Below are 19,076 nucleotides of genomic sequence, written 5' to 3'. Positions count from 1 at the left end.
TTGCTGCGGATGTCCCTGCTGGGCGCCGCTCGGATCCTGGCCTGAGGCAGCTGGAAAGCGAGGACAGGTCACAAACACCTCTCTGATGTCTGTGGTGGCTGCTAGTGGGAAGACTCAGAGCACACCAACAGAGACAGCGCAGTCAGTGGGGCCATGGCAAGGCCATCGGTGCGGCAGAAAGCGCCAAAAGAAAATTTCCTTGGGGAAGCAGTGGGCAGGCACGAACTGGGAGGGCAGTGCAGAGCGCCTGGGAAGCACCAAGGGAAAGGACGTTGAGGGAACAGGGGACCGGGGAGATGACCGAGCTCCATCCACTGCTCACACAGCCTGCGGAATCTTCACAGGTCTCAGGTTAACTCAGAAGCATTTGGCCTCAGGTGTTATAAGACAAGGTTCCCCGTGGTCTACAGCTGCTTTTGAAACCAGGGCTTGAATTCCTCAATAACGTGTACTTTGTGAAAATAGGACATACTTTTACTGATTTTCTGAAGTCAGAGCTATGTAATTGTCTTGGACATCCCAGGATTGCACAGCGTGTGGGGACGGAGGCAGGAGAGACCAAGGCTGTGGCTCTGGTGGCCTCTGTTGGATCAGCCAGTGGTGTAAATTTATCTGGATCAGGCATAGGCATGGTGGCACCTTGGCCCCAGTACGTGTGCAAGACTCTGTGCTGGCCGGAGCTGCCACACTCTGCTTGCACCACACGCAGAAGGGTAGGTGGCACCTGATGCTGCACCCACAAACACGTTGTTGACTCCAGGTTTTAGTGGAAAGTGGATCCAAAAGAGTGAGTTTGTACTGGGCTGGCACCTTAAGTCGTGTGACCATGGCACTTCTTTATTAAGTCCATCCATTGTCAGCTGTGGCCTGAGCTCTAAAGGCTGAACTGGTTTAGCTTGATGAAACGGCACTAGACAGAGAAGATTGTTCATCTACAGAAAAAGTGTACAAAGCAAACAAGTGCTTCATTTAGAGATGGTAAAACTTGGCCATATAACTCAGTAATGGAATGAAAATGCGGCTTAATTCTTGTGGGGAAGTGATCATGAAAAGACCGTGATATTTGATGGCTTCAGATCCTCTATCTCGTTGTCACAGCTTCTTAAAATCATCCTTCTCTGGGCTGAAGCTTTGTCTTCTGCCCCACCATGCCGGGTTGCTGTGTAGTTTTTACTGCAGGTTGGCCAACCTTCTGGTGATCCTTTGGTGAGAGAGCACCTGGCAAGGTGCAGTCACTGCTCCAGCGGTGAAATCTGCCTCTGCATTGTGAGCTCCTCACCGGTCGTACTGGAAGACGTGGATGAAAACAAGGTGTCTGAGAGCAGTGAAGCGAGGACTTGTTCTGCAGTGAGGATTGTGTTTTAGCAAACCGTTAAACTGATAAAGGCAGTGGGAGCTGCCAGCGTTGCTCTTCAGCACGCGGGGTGGGGATCCAAGCGTGGATCCGCTGCTCTCACAGGGGGGGTTACGCACAAATGCAGCTCAGTAAAAATCCTACTTTCTCTAAGCGCTCCACAGTGAAGATAGAGGAGTTTTGGTGTTTATGGTTTATCTCCTTTTCAGCCTGGGAAGCCACTCACGTAGTCAGCTCTGCCATACCGCAGTCAGTGCTGAATCAATACAGCGGTGACGTTAACTGATCAGCTTCCAGCAGAGGCAGCTTCCAGCTCGGAGCCCGGCATCCTCCTGGCCCTGCGCAAGCAAGAGAAAGGCTTGAGGGTTGTCTCTAGAGCAAGTGGGAAGGAGAATTGCTGGGGCATGGCAAAGCCAAAGCAAAGGTGGAAGAGCACACAGCAAAGCAGGAGAGCAGGGAGTCCCTGTGCACGCCAGCTCTCCTGTCCCTCCTGGGGGGATTCTGGCACGGGCAGAGCTCTGCTGTGGCTGGGCTGTGTCGGGGGGCAGACGGCAGATCTCTTCCCAGAAAAAAACCCTCTGCCTTTATCATTGCGGAGTGCTGCTGTGTGCTGACAGCAGTGCTGTGAGACCCCCACCGGGCCTTGCGCTCTGCTGCGCTCTGAGCTGTGCCCTTCAGGAACTGTTTGCCATCTCAAACGCAGGTGCCGGGTGGCAGTGGCAGGGAGGGGGAGGGCAGGGAGGGGGCAGTCGGAGGTGGCTGTCCCTGGCGTCAGCTGTGGTGCACCCATGTTTTCCAGGCAAAGGCATTACTTCTGCAGCGTCCGAGGAAACTAGAGGTGGCCAAAAATGGGTGCTGCGTGGCCCAGGGATGTGAATTTGAGCAGGGTTTAGATTTGCTCCATGTTGAAGCACTGTGGTTAGGACATCATGCTGGCATGTGGGAGAGTGGGATTCGGGGCTCTGCTCCACCACAGAGTCGTGAATGGTTTGGATTGGAAAGGACTTTCCAAGATCATCCAGTCCAAGCTGCCTGATCTTCCACTAGACCAGGTTGCTCCAAGCCCCGTCCAATCTGGCCTTGAACCCCTCCAGGGATGGGGCAGCCACAGCTTCTCTGGGCAACCTGGGCCAGGGTCCCACCACCCCCATGGTACAACGTTTCTTCCTTATGTCCGACCTAACCCCAGCCCTGTTCAGTTCAAAACCACTGCCCCTTGTCCTGTGGCTGCAGGCCCTGGTCAAAAGTCTCTCTCCCTCTTTCCTAGAAGCCCCTTGAAGTCCTGAGCGGCCGCAGGAAGGTCTCCCTGGAGCCGTCTCTTCTCCAGGCAGCGCAGCCCCAGCTTGCTCAGCCAGGGACCACTCAGTCAAGGAAGTGGCAGATTTTGTTGTAATTTGGTCATTTCCTAGCATTTCTCTAGGCTCTGCAGGTAATGGGGGAAAGGAGCTCCTCCAGGCTGCAGCTTGGACACCCTGCGTTGGGAGGCTGAGGCAGATGATGTAGCACACTGCTTCGCTTTGGGGCATTGGCTTATGACCTGGCTGGTCCCCGACTCTAGGCTCCCATCTTCCCAGGGATGTGGACCCCGTGATGGGACCCCGTGCCAAGCGGTGCATGTGCCCAGCAGGCACGCTGGCACGCGCGGGACGGGAGGTGAGCTGGGCACAGGGGGGTGTTGTTCCAGGGTTGCGTCGATGGCTTCTCTTGTCACCAGGCACTGTGGGTAAGAGGAGCTGACAGCTCTGGCAGGGCTGGCAAGCAGCGCTGACAGGCTGTGTGTGCCTGATGGGTGAGCTGTACCAATGTGACTGTTGTAGCTGTCACCTGAGGAAGTGTGGGGTGAACTTGAGTTAATGCACTTTTCTGGCTGGAACATGCCGTTAGGGTGAAAAAGTCCCTGGCCCTTGCTTGTGTTGGTTTTGCTTCAGTACCCAGTGCACTGCTGGTGCGATTTTGAATTTTTGGTGTCATGGGACAGAACCTGAGCGGGGACACAGCATTGCAATGGAGCTACAGCAGCTGGCGTTGGCTGTATTTGTAACATGGGTGTCCCCCTTGGACTCCCGGTCATCCAGGGACAAGCAATGGCCCAACTAGAAATCTGGCATCCAGGTTTGTTCTTTTTCATGGGATCACGACGCATTGGTGAGAAGGAAGCTCAGGAGATCACAGCCCCTGCCACAGAGCAGTGCCAACTGCATCAGGTTGCTGATGGCCTTGTTCAGCTGCGTTACCAGTATCTAGAAGGATGGAGATGCCATGGACATCACTCCATGTGTCGTCTGGGCCCTGGTCCGGTGTTTGATCACCCTTATGATGATTTTTTCCCCCTTAATATTTAACTGGAATTCCCTGTGTCTTGTTCTGTTGCCTCTGTCCTGCCCCTGTGCACCACCAAGAAGAGTGTGGCTTCAGCTTCACTCCGTTCTTCCACTGGGTTGTTGTAGGCAGCAATAAGATCTCCCTGAGCTTTGTCACCTTCAGCTGGTCAAAACCTGCCTGTCCTCATTTGTCCTGTGCTCCATCCCAGACCACCTTGATGGCCTCAACTGGCTTCACTCCTACACAATGTGTTTTGGGGAACCCCAGGCAGAACACAATGCTTTAGTCGTGGTCTCACAAGTGCTAGATGGAAGTGAATGGTCCCTGTCCTTGCCCTGCTGGCTGTCCTTCTGCTCACCCAGGCCACAATGAGTTTTACCTTCCCTGCTGACTCCTGGGCAGCCTGGTGTCCATGAGGACTTGGGAGCTCTAGGTGCTTTCTGGCCAGCTGGCCACCAGCCCGTCCTGCAATGTGCATCCTGTCCCCAACACAGGACGCTGCATTTGCCTTTGAGCTTCATGGGGTTCCTGTCAGCCCCTTTCTCCAGACTGTTGTGGTCCCCCTGAATACCAGCCCTGTCTTCTGTCATTCTTCCCAGTTTGGTTTCTTCTGCAAACCTGCTCAAAGTGCACTCCACTCCGCCATCCCAGGTTACTGGTGAAGATATTTAATGGTAATTTCAGACCCAACATCACTCACTGAGAGCTTACCATTAGGAACTGGCCACTGGTTGGACTTTGTATCGCTGATCACAACCTGTTAGTCCAGACAATTTTCCACCAACCTTATCCAACTTGTGTCCTATCAAAACGTCTGTAAGAATACTGCGGGAGTGTGCGTCAAAGGTCCTAAACTCAGGGTGTGCACCATTCCCTGCTCCCCTCTTATCTGCACAGCTAGTCGTCTCATCAGAGAAGGCCATCAGGATGGCACAGTGCAATTTGCCCCCAGTAAATCCACGCTGGCTGTTTCCAATTACCTTCTTGTTCTTCTGGGAGGATTTACTCAGTGACGTTCTCAGTGACTGGGGTGGGGGGGTTGCTGAGGGGTTCCCCAGATCCTCCTCCCAGAAGATGTGTGGTGTTTGCCCTTTTTTGCCAGTCCTCTGGGACCACCCATCATCACCTCTGTCTTTGGAAGACAGCAGAGAGGTGCTTTGCAGTGGCATTGGCCAGGTCCAGCAGCATGCTCAGATGCATCCCGCCTGGTCCCATGGACCTGTGTATTTGCAGTTGACTTAAGCATGCTCAAAGTCTACTTCCCTCTCTATGGGTAGTGTCTCATGCCACCGGCCCGTGCTCAGAGGGCACCAGGAAGCCAAGGACAGACCTTACCTGTGATCACCAAGACAAAAGAAGAAATGGAAACCTTTGCCATGTCCTTGGTCACTAGAGCTCCTGCCCCACTGAGCAGTGTGACCACAGCTTCCTTAGCCTTCCTTAAGCTCTTTTGTACTTAGAGCAGTCCATCCTCCTGCCCCGCACACCCCTCACACCACTCCAGTTGAGCTCTGGCTCTCCCAGCTCCTTCCGGGGTGCTTGGGCCATGTGTCTCTGTTCCCCCACCTCCCTTCCTCCATTTGCCTGTGGGATTTGGGGCGAGTTGAACTGGAGAGCTGATTTAGGTATGCCTGATACTTTAAGCGTGGTCCTTGCGTAGGTATTTCTGCAACAAGGGCTTCACTGGTTTGTATGGACTTTTCTGTGAGAAAATCACTGAGTAAAAGGAGGAGTAAGGAACTGATTCCCCTCTTTGTTAACGTGTTGTAAATCACGAACAACCGAGCATTAATATTATGGACTTTTACTCTGGCTTGGCTGTTGTCATCTCCAGCCAAAAGAGCCTCATCAGACCTGGAGCTTTCATAGGAATGGCTTTGTCTTACCCTGGGCCAGCTGGACAGGCTGTGTGGAAGCCAACAAGGTAGGGAGGCTCATGTGAGCATATTGAGCTGGGCTGGTCCTCTGGCCGCAGTCCTGGGGCAGCCAATGGTGCTGGCCTCTTCCGTGGGAGCACAAGTCCAAAGAAGATGGAGGAGATGAAGGATGGACTCCTTTTTACAAGGATTCACGTGGAAAAGACGAGGGGTGATGGGTACAAGTTACCCCTGGGGAGATTCCGAATGGACATTAGAGGAAAATTTTTCCACAATGAGAACAATCAGCCATTGGAATAATCTCCTCAGGGAAGTGGTGGATTCCCCAGCATTGGACACTTCTAAGGTTCGGCTGGACGGGGTGCTGGGCCAGCTTGTCTGGACTGTGCTTTTGCCAAGAAAGGTTGGACCAGGTGATCCTTGAGGTCCCTTCCAACCTGGGATTCTGTGATTGATTCTGTGATTCCAAGAGCCCACAGCAAACTGGTCCCAGGGGCAGCTTGGCTCCTGCACTGCTTCTGCGCTGAGGAAAAGTTGTTTTCGTGTTCAAAATTCATTACGCTAAAACCACTCTGTTTGTCCCCGTTTGGCAGCAGCAGTTACAGTACAGCAGCCTGCCTCGGCCGGGTCTCCGGCAGCAGAGATACAGGGGCTTTGTGGTGGCAGCTCCCAAGGGCATCCCCAGCTCAGAAATGTTGCCAAGTGATGCAGGTTCCCAGATGTCTCAACAGCATTTTCTGTGTTTTCTATAAGTAACAAATTTTGAGTTGATTACAGAGCAAAAACTACTATTTACATTCCTCCAAACGTCAGTACTCTTGGAACCTGTGATATTCAGAATAGCTTTTGCTCTAGTTGCTTTTGGGCTTGGTTTTTCTAGCCACTGCGGTGGAAGTATTCACCTCGCTTGGACTAGTTCAAACACCGAAACGAACCCAGCTGGTGTGAACCCAGGTGTGGGATCTCAGCTCCCCCTGTGACCCCAACGGGCACAAGAGGAAGGCTGGCCTTCCCCCCCGCCGCCAGGGTCCCCTAGGGGATGAGCACTTCAGAATTGTCTTTTAATTAAAGCATTGAAGGCCAAGGCCCCAGGTTTCAGTGTATGCTTTGGGGGGGTTTCAAAGCCCGCTGTGGATACCCAGAGCTGTGTGAGCTCTTTGGAAATCCAGCTTGGTGGTTCATGCAAATTGGGCTGCTTTCCCCAAGTTTGGGGAATGAAGAGTCTCTAGCCCCAGGTGACATAACCTCATTTCCTAATTTGAGTTAATATTTTCTTTTTAATGAGTTTCTTTTGTATGCAAGGTGCATTTTTGTGTGCTTTTTATTTACTTTGAATATTCAGGTAGTTTTATTTAATGACTGAAAGCTACTTCGAATGTTTTTTCTAGCCCATTTTGCATGAAACTCTGTGTTCCTTCAAAAATCAAATACATTTTGTAGACATGTGGGATGCTCGTGGGAACATAAAATAACAATCTGACAAAATAAACACTGAGTTAAATAACTCCTTAAGTAAAAGAGGCATGGTGTGGTACACCGATTGGCAGAAAGGGGGGTCATTCAACACCCAGGTTATATTTGGCTGCAGATCAACATATGTTGGTACTTTTCATCGAGTGAGAACGAACTGGATTTTAGGGAAACGATTTTGAAAAGGCAGAGGAAGAGTGGCTTGGATGGCACACCGCACCTTTGCCGGATTTCAAGGCACGGTGCTCAGGAGCTGTTGGGACTTTGCTTTGGGCTGGGCACCTCTCGAGCAGAGGCTGCCTGCTGAAGCTCAAGCTGGAGGGAGGTTTTCGTGTGAGGTTTGCCATCAGAGTGGGAATAAGATGAGCTGAGCCTGAGTCTCCCCAATAAATACCAAGCTGCTGCTTGCTTAGAATAGCTGCAAAGCAAATGCAAGTATATCTTCAGGACGTCTCCAGTGCTGTCTCCTGGAGGTAGGAGTATGTTGGCTGGGGCTGCTCCAGATGTACCAACACCCAGAGGAGTGTGTGAGCACCAGCGTGCACCAGGCTGACCCTGCAGGGATGCTGCGTTGCACCGGTCCCCCCATGTGTAGACGCTTTGGGAGCTGCTCCAGCTCAGCAGGGCTGGGTGCAGCCCTTTGGGTCGGCTCTCTGTGAGCCGTCACGCTCTAAGGGTGAGCTCCGGCTGTGCTGGTGGCCCTGAAAGTCCCAGGGGGAACACTTATCAGGAGTTTCTTCATCGTGTCATTCTCTCCATATCATCTTTCTGATCCTTTCTGAGTATGCTCTTTTCCTATCCCTTTATCATTGCCTCTTCTCCTTTCTCTTTCCACCATTTCTCCATATCTCCTGCTGGTCCCCACTCCTGGGGTTGGGCTGCATGAGCAGTTCAAGGGGTGAGGCTGGGTAACACCCTTCTCCCCCCACAGCAGTACCATCGACTGGTCCAGGTGCCTGTTGCATGTGCGAGTGATGCTGAGTGCCCGGGACGGGTGTGTGCGATGCGCCCCGTTAGTCACACGCTGTTGCACCTGCTGCGTGGCTGAAGAAGCACACATGCACTTCTTGCTTGACACAGTGTTGGATTTGGCTTCGCTTGAGACTCGTGTGCCAGATTTGCCTGGAAAGGGAGACTCTCAACCCTGCGGAGGAGGATGGGGGGATACTGGTGGGTGACAAATGGGACACGAGCCAGCAAAGTGAGCTTGCAGCCCAGAAAGCCAAGTGTCTCCTGGGCTGCATCCCCAGCAGCGTGGCCAACAGGGCCAGGGAGGGGATGCTCCCCCTCTGCTCTGCTCTCCTCACACCCCCCGGAGCACTGCGTGTGACAGGGTGACAGTCTCACTCCCACCAAGGGTAACCTGCGACACCACCCTTGCCAGACCTTCCCTCCTGGTTCAGTGAAGGGGATGGGAGCACACTGCAGGGATTGGTTGGTGTCGACAGCCGTGGAGGAAGAGGAGCTCCGAGTAGCGTGAGGGCAGCCAGCACTGTTGGACCTGCTGCTCCGGCCCCGCTCGGTGGGCATAGCTGGATCCCATGTCCTGCTGGTGGTGGTTCTCCATGATGTGCAAAGGCCGTCGGTTGGAGTGAAGCTCCTAGCTGCAGGGTAGGTTTTTCTGCGCCGTTACAGAAACAGCCCAGTTGTTCCCAAGAACAAGATGAGGCAGATGCATCCCTTTTTTAATTGCAATCAAAACTACCTCCAAACAAAGCCTTCCACAACCCCGAAGAGGTGTAGTGGGAGATGTCCCTGCCCACTACCCTACCCCCCCACCCCCACCAAAGTTGGGGGGGTTTGGACTGGGTGATCTTTGAAGCTCCCTTCCAACCCCTACCATTCTGTGAGTCTGTCGTTGTATGAAACTCGGATTTCTGGCATATGGGGGAAAGCGCTCATTCAGGAGACACGAGTGTTTGGGTGTAGGATGCATGTGATGCTCTGTCCTGGCCCTCCTGGGACATCTTCAGGGCTGTGGGCAGACAGCGAGCCAGGCCCCAGGGTGGGTGCTCATGCGGCAGTGAGCTTCCCCCCGGGGGCAGCAGCCAGCACTGGGAGGGGGGAGGGTCAGCGTGTTCAGCTGGACCCCTGGTCACGTGTAATTCCAAGGTTTTCCGGTATGTTTCCTGGAAAATGGAAAGCAGCCTAGTAAGGTGAGGGTGCTCTGTGTGCAGGGGGTGATAGCTCTGCCACACCATCCGCCCTGGGCTGGCAGCTCTGCAGGCAGCCGCTCGGTTTGGGGCAGGTTTGGTCCATCCTGTGCCTGTGCCAGGTGCGGCACATCCTGGCAGTGTGGCAGAGGCGGGCAGGGCTCGACCCCCGGCACAGTTGTGGCCTCAGCTCTGGGCTGCTTGGGCACAAGCTGTAGTGTGGTGCAAGGAGGGCGCTGCAGCCGTGACCCACGGGTCTGGCACCACCCCGGGGGGTCCTCTGGGGGCTGAAGGCTGTGCTTGGGTTGGGCTTGGGTGAGGGGTGTGTCTGGTTCACTCCCCCCCGGGGCCATTGTCGCTTGCTGCCACCTGCTACCCTTGTGCTTTGTTGCACTCCTTGGAGCAGCTTTTGGGCTGGAAATGCTTTTTGCACTGCTAGAGGCGTGCGGGGTGCTCAGGGGTGAGCCTTCCTCCGGCTCAGGGGTGGCAGATCTCTCCCTCACCACCTGCTCCCTCTTCCTCTCCCATCCGCAGCACTCGACGCTGTCACGCAAGTTCGTGGAGGTGATGTCCGAGTACAACGCCACGCAGACTGACTACCGGGAGCGCTGCAAGGGCAGGATTCAGAGGCAGCTGGAGATCAGTGAGTAAACTCAGAGGGGGGGACACGGCCGGGCTGCGCGCACCATGGGGGCCGCGTCCCGCAGCGGCTCTGGCGGGGTCAGAGCTGCTCCCACAGCTGTGCAGAGCTGCCGCGTGAAAACCTGGGGGTGCGTGGAGGCTGCAGGAGCAACTGGGACACGGCTTCCGCTGGTGGGTAGACACGTGGTAGTATCTTGCATCCCGGTGTCAAAACGCATCTAGCGAAGCGCAAAAAATTCCCCTCAGATTTTCTTAAATGCTGCGTAGAGAGCGCAGGGAGCACAAGGAGAGAAATTTCTTCCTTATTTGCAGCTAATTTTGAAATCAAAGCAGCCAGCAGGAATGCCTGACTCCCGTGTGTTGCCGTGCCTTCCCCCGGGGTGCTTTTTGTTGTGGGTGGACTGAACCAGATGTGGAACCAGGGAAGGGAGCTCTCGAGATGGGGGCACTCACAGCTCCCAGCCGTTTCCCTTGCTGCAGGAGGAGCACGAGCCTTGGTGCCTGCCCCAGGTAGCTCCCGGGACCCAGGACCGTGATGGCTCTTAGTAGCAGTAGTGGTGTCTTCTGGCCGAAGGTGGGCCCCAGGTGACACCTCTGAGGCTGTCACCACGGTGGCGCTAAGATCTCCAGGTGTCATTCAGAGCCCATCCACAAAACCTGCACTCCTGGTTGTTCTTCTGGGCAATTGGTGATACCTGGTTAGTTTTAGAGAAATGTAGTCATCTCCCAGCAAAGAAGGACCATGCCACCACTATAATTAGGGGAATAAACAAGCAAGGGAGAAGTCAGGGCATGGAGAGATTAAAAGACTTTTTTTTTTGCAAATCATCTCATCTCATCTCATCTCATCTCATCTCATCTCATCTCATCTCATCTCATCTCATCATCTCTTTTTGCAAATAATGTCACCTCAGAGAGATGTCATAGTTTTTTGTGCTCAAAATGAAAGAATCTGAAGCCTAGTCCAGGTGGTTTTTTTTTTTTCCTGACAAACAAATGGGTGTTTTTCTTCTGTTTCACAACTCAACATGAATAATAAGGTTGGGAATCTTTGAGTCAGCATGGTGTCCATGAAGGTCACCTGTGGGAATGTCCTTCATGAGCCGCAGGTGCCTGGGAGTCTGTGTGCTAGTGGAGTATGGTGGTTTCTGTGGAAGGCTAGAAGGAGACCTGGCTGTGCAAGCCTTTCTTCTGTTAAGATTAGTCTTTATGATGCATAATAATAATAGAAATGTTTCACACTGGCTGCATGGAAAGGTTCACCGACCTGAGGCTCAACAAGAGCTTGACGTTTAATGTAAGGCAGGATGGTGAGTGTGTCACTGCTCCAGCTGACTGACTCGTTCATCAGCTAAAGTCATTCTGTAGGTGATAACCCAGCCACAGGCGTGTCTTGTAAGGGAAATAGGAATTTAAGGTATCCCTATGCCTCCCTTCTAAGAGAGAAGATTTGAAAGGACTTGGCCAGGTCTGCAGACCTGAAAGAAACCGTCCTCCTTCTTTTTCTGCTCCCGGATTTTGGAAGGGCTCTGCTGCTCTGCTTAAATTATGGAGATATATTAAATTATACTTGCCTTCGCTCTGTCCATTCTGCCAGGCTGTCAGTGCCTGACAAAGCGCTGATGGGCACGAGGGAAAGGCTACTCCGCACTCACCGCGGTGCAGCAGCTGGGTGCAGAGGGGGTGTCCTAGTTGGTGACGTTGAGGGACGTGCTTTCCCTTCGGGGTGGAGGTGTGGAGCAGGTGCAGGATGGGGTCTGTGCTGGGAAGGTACACAGTCCTCCACACAGTCCTTTGCAAAAGCTGGGTTCCTCTGTCAGGATGTCAAAAAATCTCTTCTGGCAAAAAGTCTTGTCAAAAGCAACAAGCTTGTTGAGGTTTTCTCAGGAGTGCTTCCTGGGCAGAGGGCTCCACTCGTTCTGGGGTGTCTCAGCTGGCACCTCCCGTCCCTGCTGCTCCGGGGGGATCTTGAACAGGCTTTTTTGAACGGAGCTCAGCTGGGATGTGGCAACTGCACAGAGCCCTGTGAAATCCTCACTCTCGTTTTCAGCTGATGAATCCAAAGATAGAAAGTGCCAGGAGCTCTCACAGTGAATCACTCTGGTTTTGAAGGTATGAGAGCAGGGACTTCTCAGCTGCTCTGGGGAGGCTCCCAAGCGCCTGGCAAGCTTCTCCATCCTAACTGCATCTGCCTTTTGCTCTGGAAGTAGGACGGCTGCAGAAGAAATGGTGATGTAGAGTCACTGCCCCAGGCCATAGCCCCTGGGGCTCCCCACAGCCCCCGCAGGATCTGCCCCTTCTCCTTGTGTAGGCGCTGCCATGTCGGTGTGTGCCAAGGGCTGTACCTCGGTGACCCTCGCTGACACCCCTGCCCGGCCAGCGCATGCTGAGCCTGGGAGCCTGTCCGATGTGGTGAAATGGGTATCCTTTCCTCTCCCACTGCTTCTGCCCCAGCCTTAATCTTCACCCTCATCCCCCCGCCCCTCTTAGTCACTCGCCTTGTTCCCAAACACACCGAGACCACAGATGCTGTGGAAAGATCGCAGGATGTGCCACATCCTGGGGTTGGTGACGGCAGGACAGGTGCTTGGTGGCTGTCCTCTGCCTAGGCTGTGCCTCTCCCCGCCTCTGCTGCTGGGAGCCGTGCTCCCCAGGCACGAGCCTTGCGCTGCCTGCAGTGGGAGGTGTTGCTCCTTCACTTCTTTCCCCTCTGTTTTGTCCATTGTGAGAAATGACATCTTAAATCTAATTAGGTTTTGCTCCCAGAGAAATTGGATTTGAGGCTTGGAGGAGCTTTCTGTGATGGGTGTGCAGCTTCGAAGCCATGGAGGTGCTGCACAGCCGCTGCTTGTTTTTATGAACAGTTTTGTTACGTGCGAGACCGAGGAGCCAAAAATAAAGCATCTGCTGTCTCCAAAGGCACTGCGAGAATTAATCAGCCCCTGCCCTACCGTGCAAGACCAGGTTAATTGATGCACAGAAAGGCAAGCTGTGGATGCATCCCGAGCTGCCCTTGAGCCAGTAGAGTCTGGGGGCTGCTCCGGGCCCGGCGGCTCCTCCGGGCAGCCTTGGATGGTCCAGACGTGCTTATTTAGGATACCTGTGATACTTTCATCTCAGGAATGACCATAGGATTTATCTGAGCTAAAAAAGTGAAAATGCCTGCACAGCGTTTGGAAGTTGGCCCCTGTGGCCCTCCCCCCGACCGGGCTCAGGCTGAGCAGAAGGGGTCCTGAGGGACAGGGAGGTGGGTGGCAGTTTGTGACGTGCTATGCAGGCTTTTACAGCTGCGGTCTGCTCATGCCAACACCACCGCTGGCAGTGCTAACCTGTCCGAGCTGGGAGATGGCCAAGTGGGTTGGGTCACTCCTCCCCATCGCCTCTCCATGTACAGGGGGATGGGGCATCTCTCCATGAGTTGTATGGATTTGTATCTAATGAGAGCTTGAAAGCCAGATCCAGACAGAGAATCCCAGCCTTTGGAAGGTGCCTCATCCTCAGTGTTTCCAGCCTGAGCCCTAGTTGTTGCTCTGTGGGTGCTTTTGCAGCCCTGCTGCCAGGAGGAGGGGTACTGTGAGCCGAAAGAGCCCAGCTGGGCTGTTACAGTTGATTCAGCCGTGGCACGTTTGACTTTTGCAGCCCCAAGGTGCCTGAAGTCTTCCCTATTTGTGGAGTGTCTGGCATCCAGAATTGGGCCAACTGGCGTTCGGCGTCAGCTGGGTGATGGGTGTGAACCGAGGCACTGGAGGCTTCCCTGGGCGCTTCCCCAGGGTTTTGCATGCCCTGATGGAGCTGCTTGTGCCCCGTCCCCTGGGAGCTGGTCGATGGGGACCATCACTCCCTCCAGCTGGGCATCGCAGGATCGTGCAGTGGCCCGGAGGTGGAAAGTCTCTTCGGTGGCTTCATGTCTCCGCTTCTCTCAGGGCTTCTGATGGCCCTGCTGCACCATGACCTGTGCATCGTCTCTCGTCATTCTTTCCTCGCCAGCTCAGGGCCGAGTTTGCTTCTCCCTCTGTGCTGCAGCTCCCAGCGATGCTCTGTGGTGCTTTGCTCATTGCCAGAGCTGCTGCTCCCCAGGAAACTTTAATTTCTAGAGATGCCAAGTAAGAGGCAGATGTACTCTGGAGCTTTCTGGGGAGGCAGGGGTCGAGTTCTCATGATTTTCTAATGTTTTGCCAAGTTTCAGGCCAGGGTTTTTCCCCAGGCTCCTCTGCCTTTGTGGGCATCTTGCACTGACTCAGTCCTTTCATTCCCGTTTGTGGCTGTGCAGTAGCTCTGTGGTTACGCGGGCAGCAGATCAACCAAGTATCTAGCACACTTTCACCTGATTTTATTGCTGTTAAGGAGCTAACGACAGCCTTTCCAAACCGGGAAACCTAGCCAGAAGGCAGTGGACTCCCTGGGAAGTCCTCGGGGGTCCTGCAGGTTGGTTATACAGCTTCGGCAAGCGTTGTGCTGGATGGCGTGGGCGAGATGTAGCCTCTGGGCCTTGTGCTTTGGCTCAGCATTAAAGCAAGCTCTTCCTGACCAGCTATGGCCTTTGGCCAAGCCCACGTTAGCTGGCCGGTTGCGAATCTGTGTGAAGTCTTTGCTCTCGCTGCAGCTTCTACCGGCCCCAGGCTCTGCAACAGGGGAACAGGGCAGCGAGGGGGTGATGAGAGCTGGGATTAGAACGTGTATCCCACATCCCATCCCATCTCTGCCTGCGAGAGACGTGGCATCTCCTGGAGCTGATCCCACTGCTTGCCCTGGAGGCTGTCTTCAAATTTGGCTTGAATTGGCCAGAGCAAGTGGCCCTTGATGGACTGTGCCTGGCATGCTTCTTCTCACTGTGCCAGTGACTTCTCGGAGTTGAGCACGGTCAACAGGAGGGTTTGTAAATCTGTGCTGTTCGAGCCGTTGTTCTCCATTCCTCGAACCAGGGAGGTTTCAGCTGAGAGCAAGGAGCCAACAGGCAGGAAGGGGGTGTCATGGGTCACTCTTTGCGAGAGTGATGCTCTGTCACCCTAAAACACGTGGTGGTGTCTGGACCCTTCCCGGAGCTGGGGAAGGTGGGGAGGGTGGTCAGCCCAAGGGTCGTTGGCATTACGGAGCTCCTCAGACCCATGAGCGTGCAGACGGTGGAGCTCAGCCCTCACCTGCAGCCGTGAGCTTACACGGGTACGGACGAGGGTCAGGTTGTTCTCTTGCTGCAAGCGGCTTCTCAGGGCTCTGGCGGCACTTACAGGTCTTAGTTGTCTACCAGCCTCACACAGGATTTGTACCTCTGACGAGGGATAGAGATGAGTCCAGGAGCTGTGTGAGATCAGGCCTGGGCCACCCAGCCCATATCTGAGCCGTGCTGCAGAGGTCCCTGTCTTCAGCCTGACTCTGGCCTTGTTCCTGGGGCAGTCTCGGGTCCAAGATACCTTGTCTCCAGCCCTGTCTCCTGGGACTTTGGATCTTTGTTGTAGTCATGTTGTAGGACCATGGACTCACGGAGTGGTTTGGGTTGGAATGGAACTTCAAAGTTGATCCAGTCCAGCCTCCCTGCTGTGGGGCAGGGGTCCCTGTCCTCTGGCTCCAGCTGCTTCTCTTTGGAGCTGCAGACCAAGCATGGAAGAGCAAGTCGTGACTCCTCTCCCTCTCTGGTTCTTGGGTGCCAACATCTCGCACATGGATCATCTCTCTGCTGCTTTGGGCAAGTCCCTTTTCTTCCTCTTCATAAGCTTTATTGTACTTTTAAAAGATGTTCTTAAGGTCTGCTCTGTTTGTTATTTGGTTGTTATTTTGGTCCGGATTTCGTTATTTGGTCGTTATTTTGGTCCGGATTTGGAGATGTACTCTGTTTGCAGAGGAGAAGCAATGAGCTGTGGGTTGGGCTCCCCGCTGAGTCACTCGACAGAGTTCCTCGCTCCGTCCCCCAGCACCATGGGGAGGAGCTGGCTCATTTGAGGCTCCTCGTGTCTGTCGAAGGCAACTTGCTTGTCCCCCAAGACTAGTAGAAACCGCTGCTGGGAGAGCCCGAGGCCAGGAGACGTGGTGGCGCTGCCCTGGTGCTCTCCCTCGCCCATCTGGGCCACCATTCTCTGCGGTCCCCTGATGAGCGTGTGGCCCCAGGGAGGTCTGGGTGCTCCAGTTCCCACACAACACCAGAGCTTGCCATGACCTGAACCGGTGGCCCAGGAGCCATTCCATTGCTGTGAAAGCTCAGCATCTGTACACAGCAGGACTGAGCTCATCCCATTGTGCATCCGGGAAGATGTCCCAAGCTGCTGCCAGACAGCCCTGGATGTGCTGGGAACAGTGCTGGCTCCTGTGGGGTCTGTGCCCCGGATCCCTGCTGCGAGAGCCAGCTGGGCTGTGCTCACAGGGTCATGGAGCCACTCCTGTCAGTTATTAAAATAAAAACCCCATTAGCTTTTTAGGCTATGAAATATTAGTCACATAAATAATAGAGGAATTCCTTCCTGGCTGCGGGCAGTTAACTTGCAGAGAAAGTATTTAATTTCAAGAAAACCGATAAAAGAAAAATTTTGTTTTAATGACTTTCCATTTTCCCTCCTGGCCACTGCTTTCCTCTTGTTCCTTTTTATTTTCTCCTTCTTCTTCCAACTGTAACTGTTTTTTGGACACCCTGGCAAATGCCTTCCTCTCCCATGCCGCCTGTCCGTCACCGTGCTGTGTTGCTTTTAGAAGCCGCGTGAACGGCTTCTCAGCTCACGCCTTCTCCTGCCATGTCCCGTCTGTGCTGGCTGCGGCGGGTGCTGGGGGAGCTGCTGGATCCAGCCCTGCCTGACTCGGCGGGCATGACACAGGTTTCAGACCTCACCTCTCGGGTGCCAGGTCCCTTCACAACCCTGGAGGCTCTGTCCCCTGTGCTCGGGGCACTGTCACAGCCTCTAGCAAGTCCTGCTCCTTGGAGGCCATTGGGAGAGCAGCTCCTTTCCCTTCAGCCCGCTCCTCGCTTCCCTCTGTTCCCAGGAGGAGAAACAAATCTGGTGCAGGCAACAAGGAGCCGTGCAAGACTCTCACTGCCGGCAGAGGAGGCACAGGCACAAGGCAGACCAGGGGAACGATCCCAGCTGCCCGCTACACATCTTGGAGTGTGCCCTCTGGCCTCCCAGAGCTCCAGGTCCCAGGCGGTGTTTGCAAGGGACCCCAGGCACATTCCTGCACCCTGCCACCCTTCCCCGGTCTTGGTGCTGTGGTTATCGCATTAGCCCAGAGAGCATCCGGAAAGCTTTTGTTCCCTGCTTGTGATGAGGAGGCTGCACATTCCCGGCCCAGCCATGGATGTAAACCCTGTTGGTCGGGTGGGAAATCAGAGCTGATGAGCATTAGCAGATAACCAAGCCTTTGTGCTGGAGTCTCCTGCTCATCGGGGGTGTGTGCTTGGGTTTATTCCCTCTCCCTTCGTGCAGCCTCCTGGCCCCAGGAGGCAGCAAACAACCTCCACACGGTGCTGGTAACGCTGCCCAGAGCCTGCAGGCTCCCACATGTGTCCTGCTGCCATCACCACCAATATCTGCTGATATGGCATTGTTTTTCTGAGACGAAGCCAGAAATGCACTTTTCCATCATGGACACTCAGAGCGCCCAAGCGTATGGGGCCACAGCAAAGAGCAGAGCACACGAGCTCTCGGTGGTCTTGTTTCTGCATCTCAGGGCAAGAGAATCATAGACTCACAGAGTGGTTTGGGTTGGAAGGGACCTTGAAGATCGCCTAGTTCCAACCCCCCTGCAGGGACACCTCCCACCAGCCCAGGTTGCTGCAAGCCCCATCCAACCTGGCCTTGAACCCCTCCAGGGATGGGGCAGCCACAGCTTCTCTGGGCAACCTGGGCCAGGGTCCCACCACCCTCCTGGTACAACGTTTCTTCCTTATGTCTGACCTAACCCCCCCAGCCCCGTTCAGTTCAAAACCGCTGCCCCTTGTCCTGTCACTGCAGGCCCTGGTCAAAAGTCTCTCTCCCTCTTTCCTAGAAGCCCCTTTAAGTCCTGAGTGGCCGCAGGAAGGTCTCCCTGGAGCCGTGTCTTCTCCAGGCTGCAGAAGCTGAACTCTCTCAGGCTTTCTCCAGAGCAGAGGTGTTCCAGCCGTGGGAGCATGTTGGTGGCCTCCTGTTTAGTGTCGGCCAGGTCCATGTCTGCGTTGTGGTGGGGAGCCCAGAGGTGGAGGCTTGCGGGGGGTGTGAGGAGAGCGGAGCAGAGGGGGAGCATCCCCTCCCTGTCCCTGCTGGCCACGCTGCTGGGGATGCAGCCCAGGAGACGCTTGGCTTTCTGGACTGCAAACGCACATTGCCAGCTCGTGTCCCATTTGTCACCCGCCAGTGTCTCCTAGTCCTTCTCTGCAGGGTGCTCTTCATCCATCCATCCATCCATCCATCCATCCATCCATCCATCCATCCATCCATTGTGCCCCTTCCCCAGTCTCTGTTGGTACTGGGGATTGCCCCAACTCAGGTGCAGGACCTTGCAAAGAAAGAGACTTGTAATGAAGTGTGGAGGTGTCCCTGTTGGAGGAGCTCCCCAGGTGGGGGTGGCAGCAAGCACCGTGCCTGTGGGGTGGTTGCCAGACATGGCTGGGCGGGCAGGGGCCCCCACAGTGCTCCCTGGGGCACTGACACGTTTGTGGTGAAGGTCTGGACGGGGTTCAGGGTTTTGGGCACCGCCCCGGTCCAAGCCCTGGTCCGGCACTGCTGGAAGCAGGGAGCATTGTCCTGTGGGCTGTCTCTGCGCTCTGCCACGTCTCCTCCATTCCCCCATTCAGAGGGGGATACTGGAGGATGTTATTGTCCCTTTCGATACAACTGACAGAGCCTGTGGCCAGCGTGTCACAGGGGAGCACCGTACCGGCGCCCAGCCCTTCCCTGCCTGCCCTTCTGCTGTTTTTGTGTTCGTCGGGCTTGGTAAAGTTGCTTCGTTAGCTGCTCCTGCGTGGCTGCCCTGGTTCGCTCCTGATCGCGCCGGTGGGATATCTCCTGCCCTCTCTGTAGGTGTGACCTGCTCCCAGTCCCCCTCCCTGGCAAAAGTCTGCCCAGCGCCGCCGTCTCTGTTCAGCACTGCGATTTCACGGGTCCTTCCTGGCTGTTGGCCTGAAAAACATGCTGCAATTAATGGTGGACAATCAGTGTAACCCATAGAGCCATTGATAGCTCTCTGCTCGGTAGCAGTGTAGAGTATGTCCATGGGGAGGGAAGGCAACCGGGCACAACGGGTGAATTGCTCCCAAAGGAGCTGAAGGTACCACCCTGGGGCCAAGGAGGGGGGCTGTGTCAC

At 54.7% G+C, this 19,076-nt stretch overlaps 1 protein-coding gene across 3 annotated transcripts in view; it reads left to right on the top strand.

Moving 5' to 3' along the window:
- Positions 1-19,076, top strand: part of STX1A (syntaxin 1A) — a 97,217-nt gene that overhangs the window by 71,374 nt on the left and 6,767 nt on the right. For all 3 annotated transcript variants that reach the window (XM_054209021.1, XM_054209020.1, XM_054209019.1), the window contains one exon: positions 9,711-9,819. In XM_054209021.1, the coding sequence (XP_054064996.1) occupies positions 9,711-9,819 (109 nt within the window). The remainder of the gene's footprint in view (positions 1-9,710; positions 9,820-19,076) is intronic.

Source organism: Rissa tridactyla, chromosome 7 (genome assembly GCF_028500815.1).
Source record: "Rissa tridactyla isolate bRisTri1 chromosome 7, bRisTri1.patW.cur.20221130, whole genome shotgun sequence".
NCBI classification, from domain to species: domain Eukaryota; kingdom Metazoa; phylum Chordata; class Aves; order Charadriiformes; family Laridae; genus Rissa; species Rissa tridactyla.
Note: the sequence above shows the minus strand (reverse complement) of the source record. Positions and strands in the feature narration are given on the sequence as shown.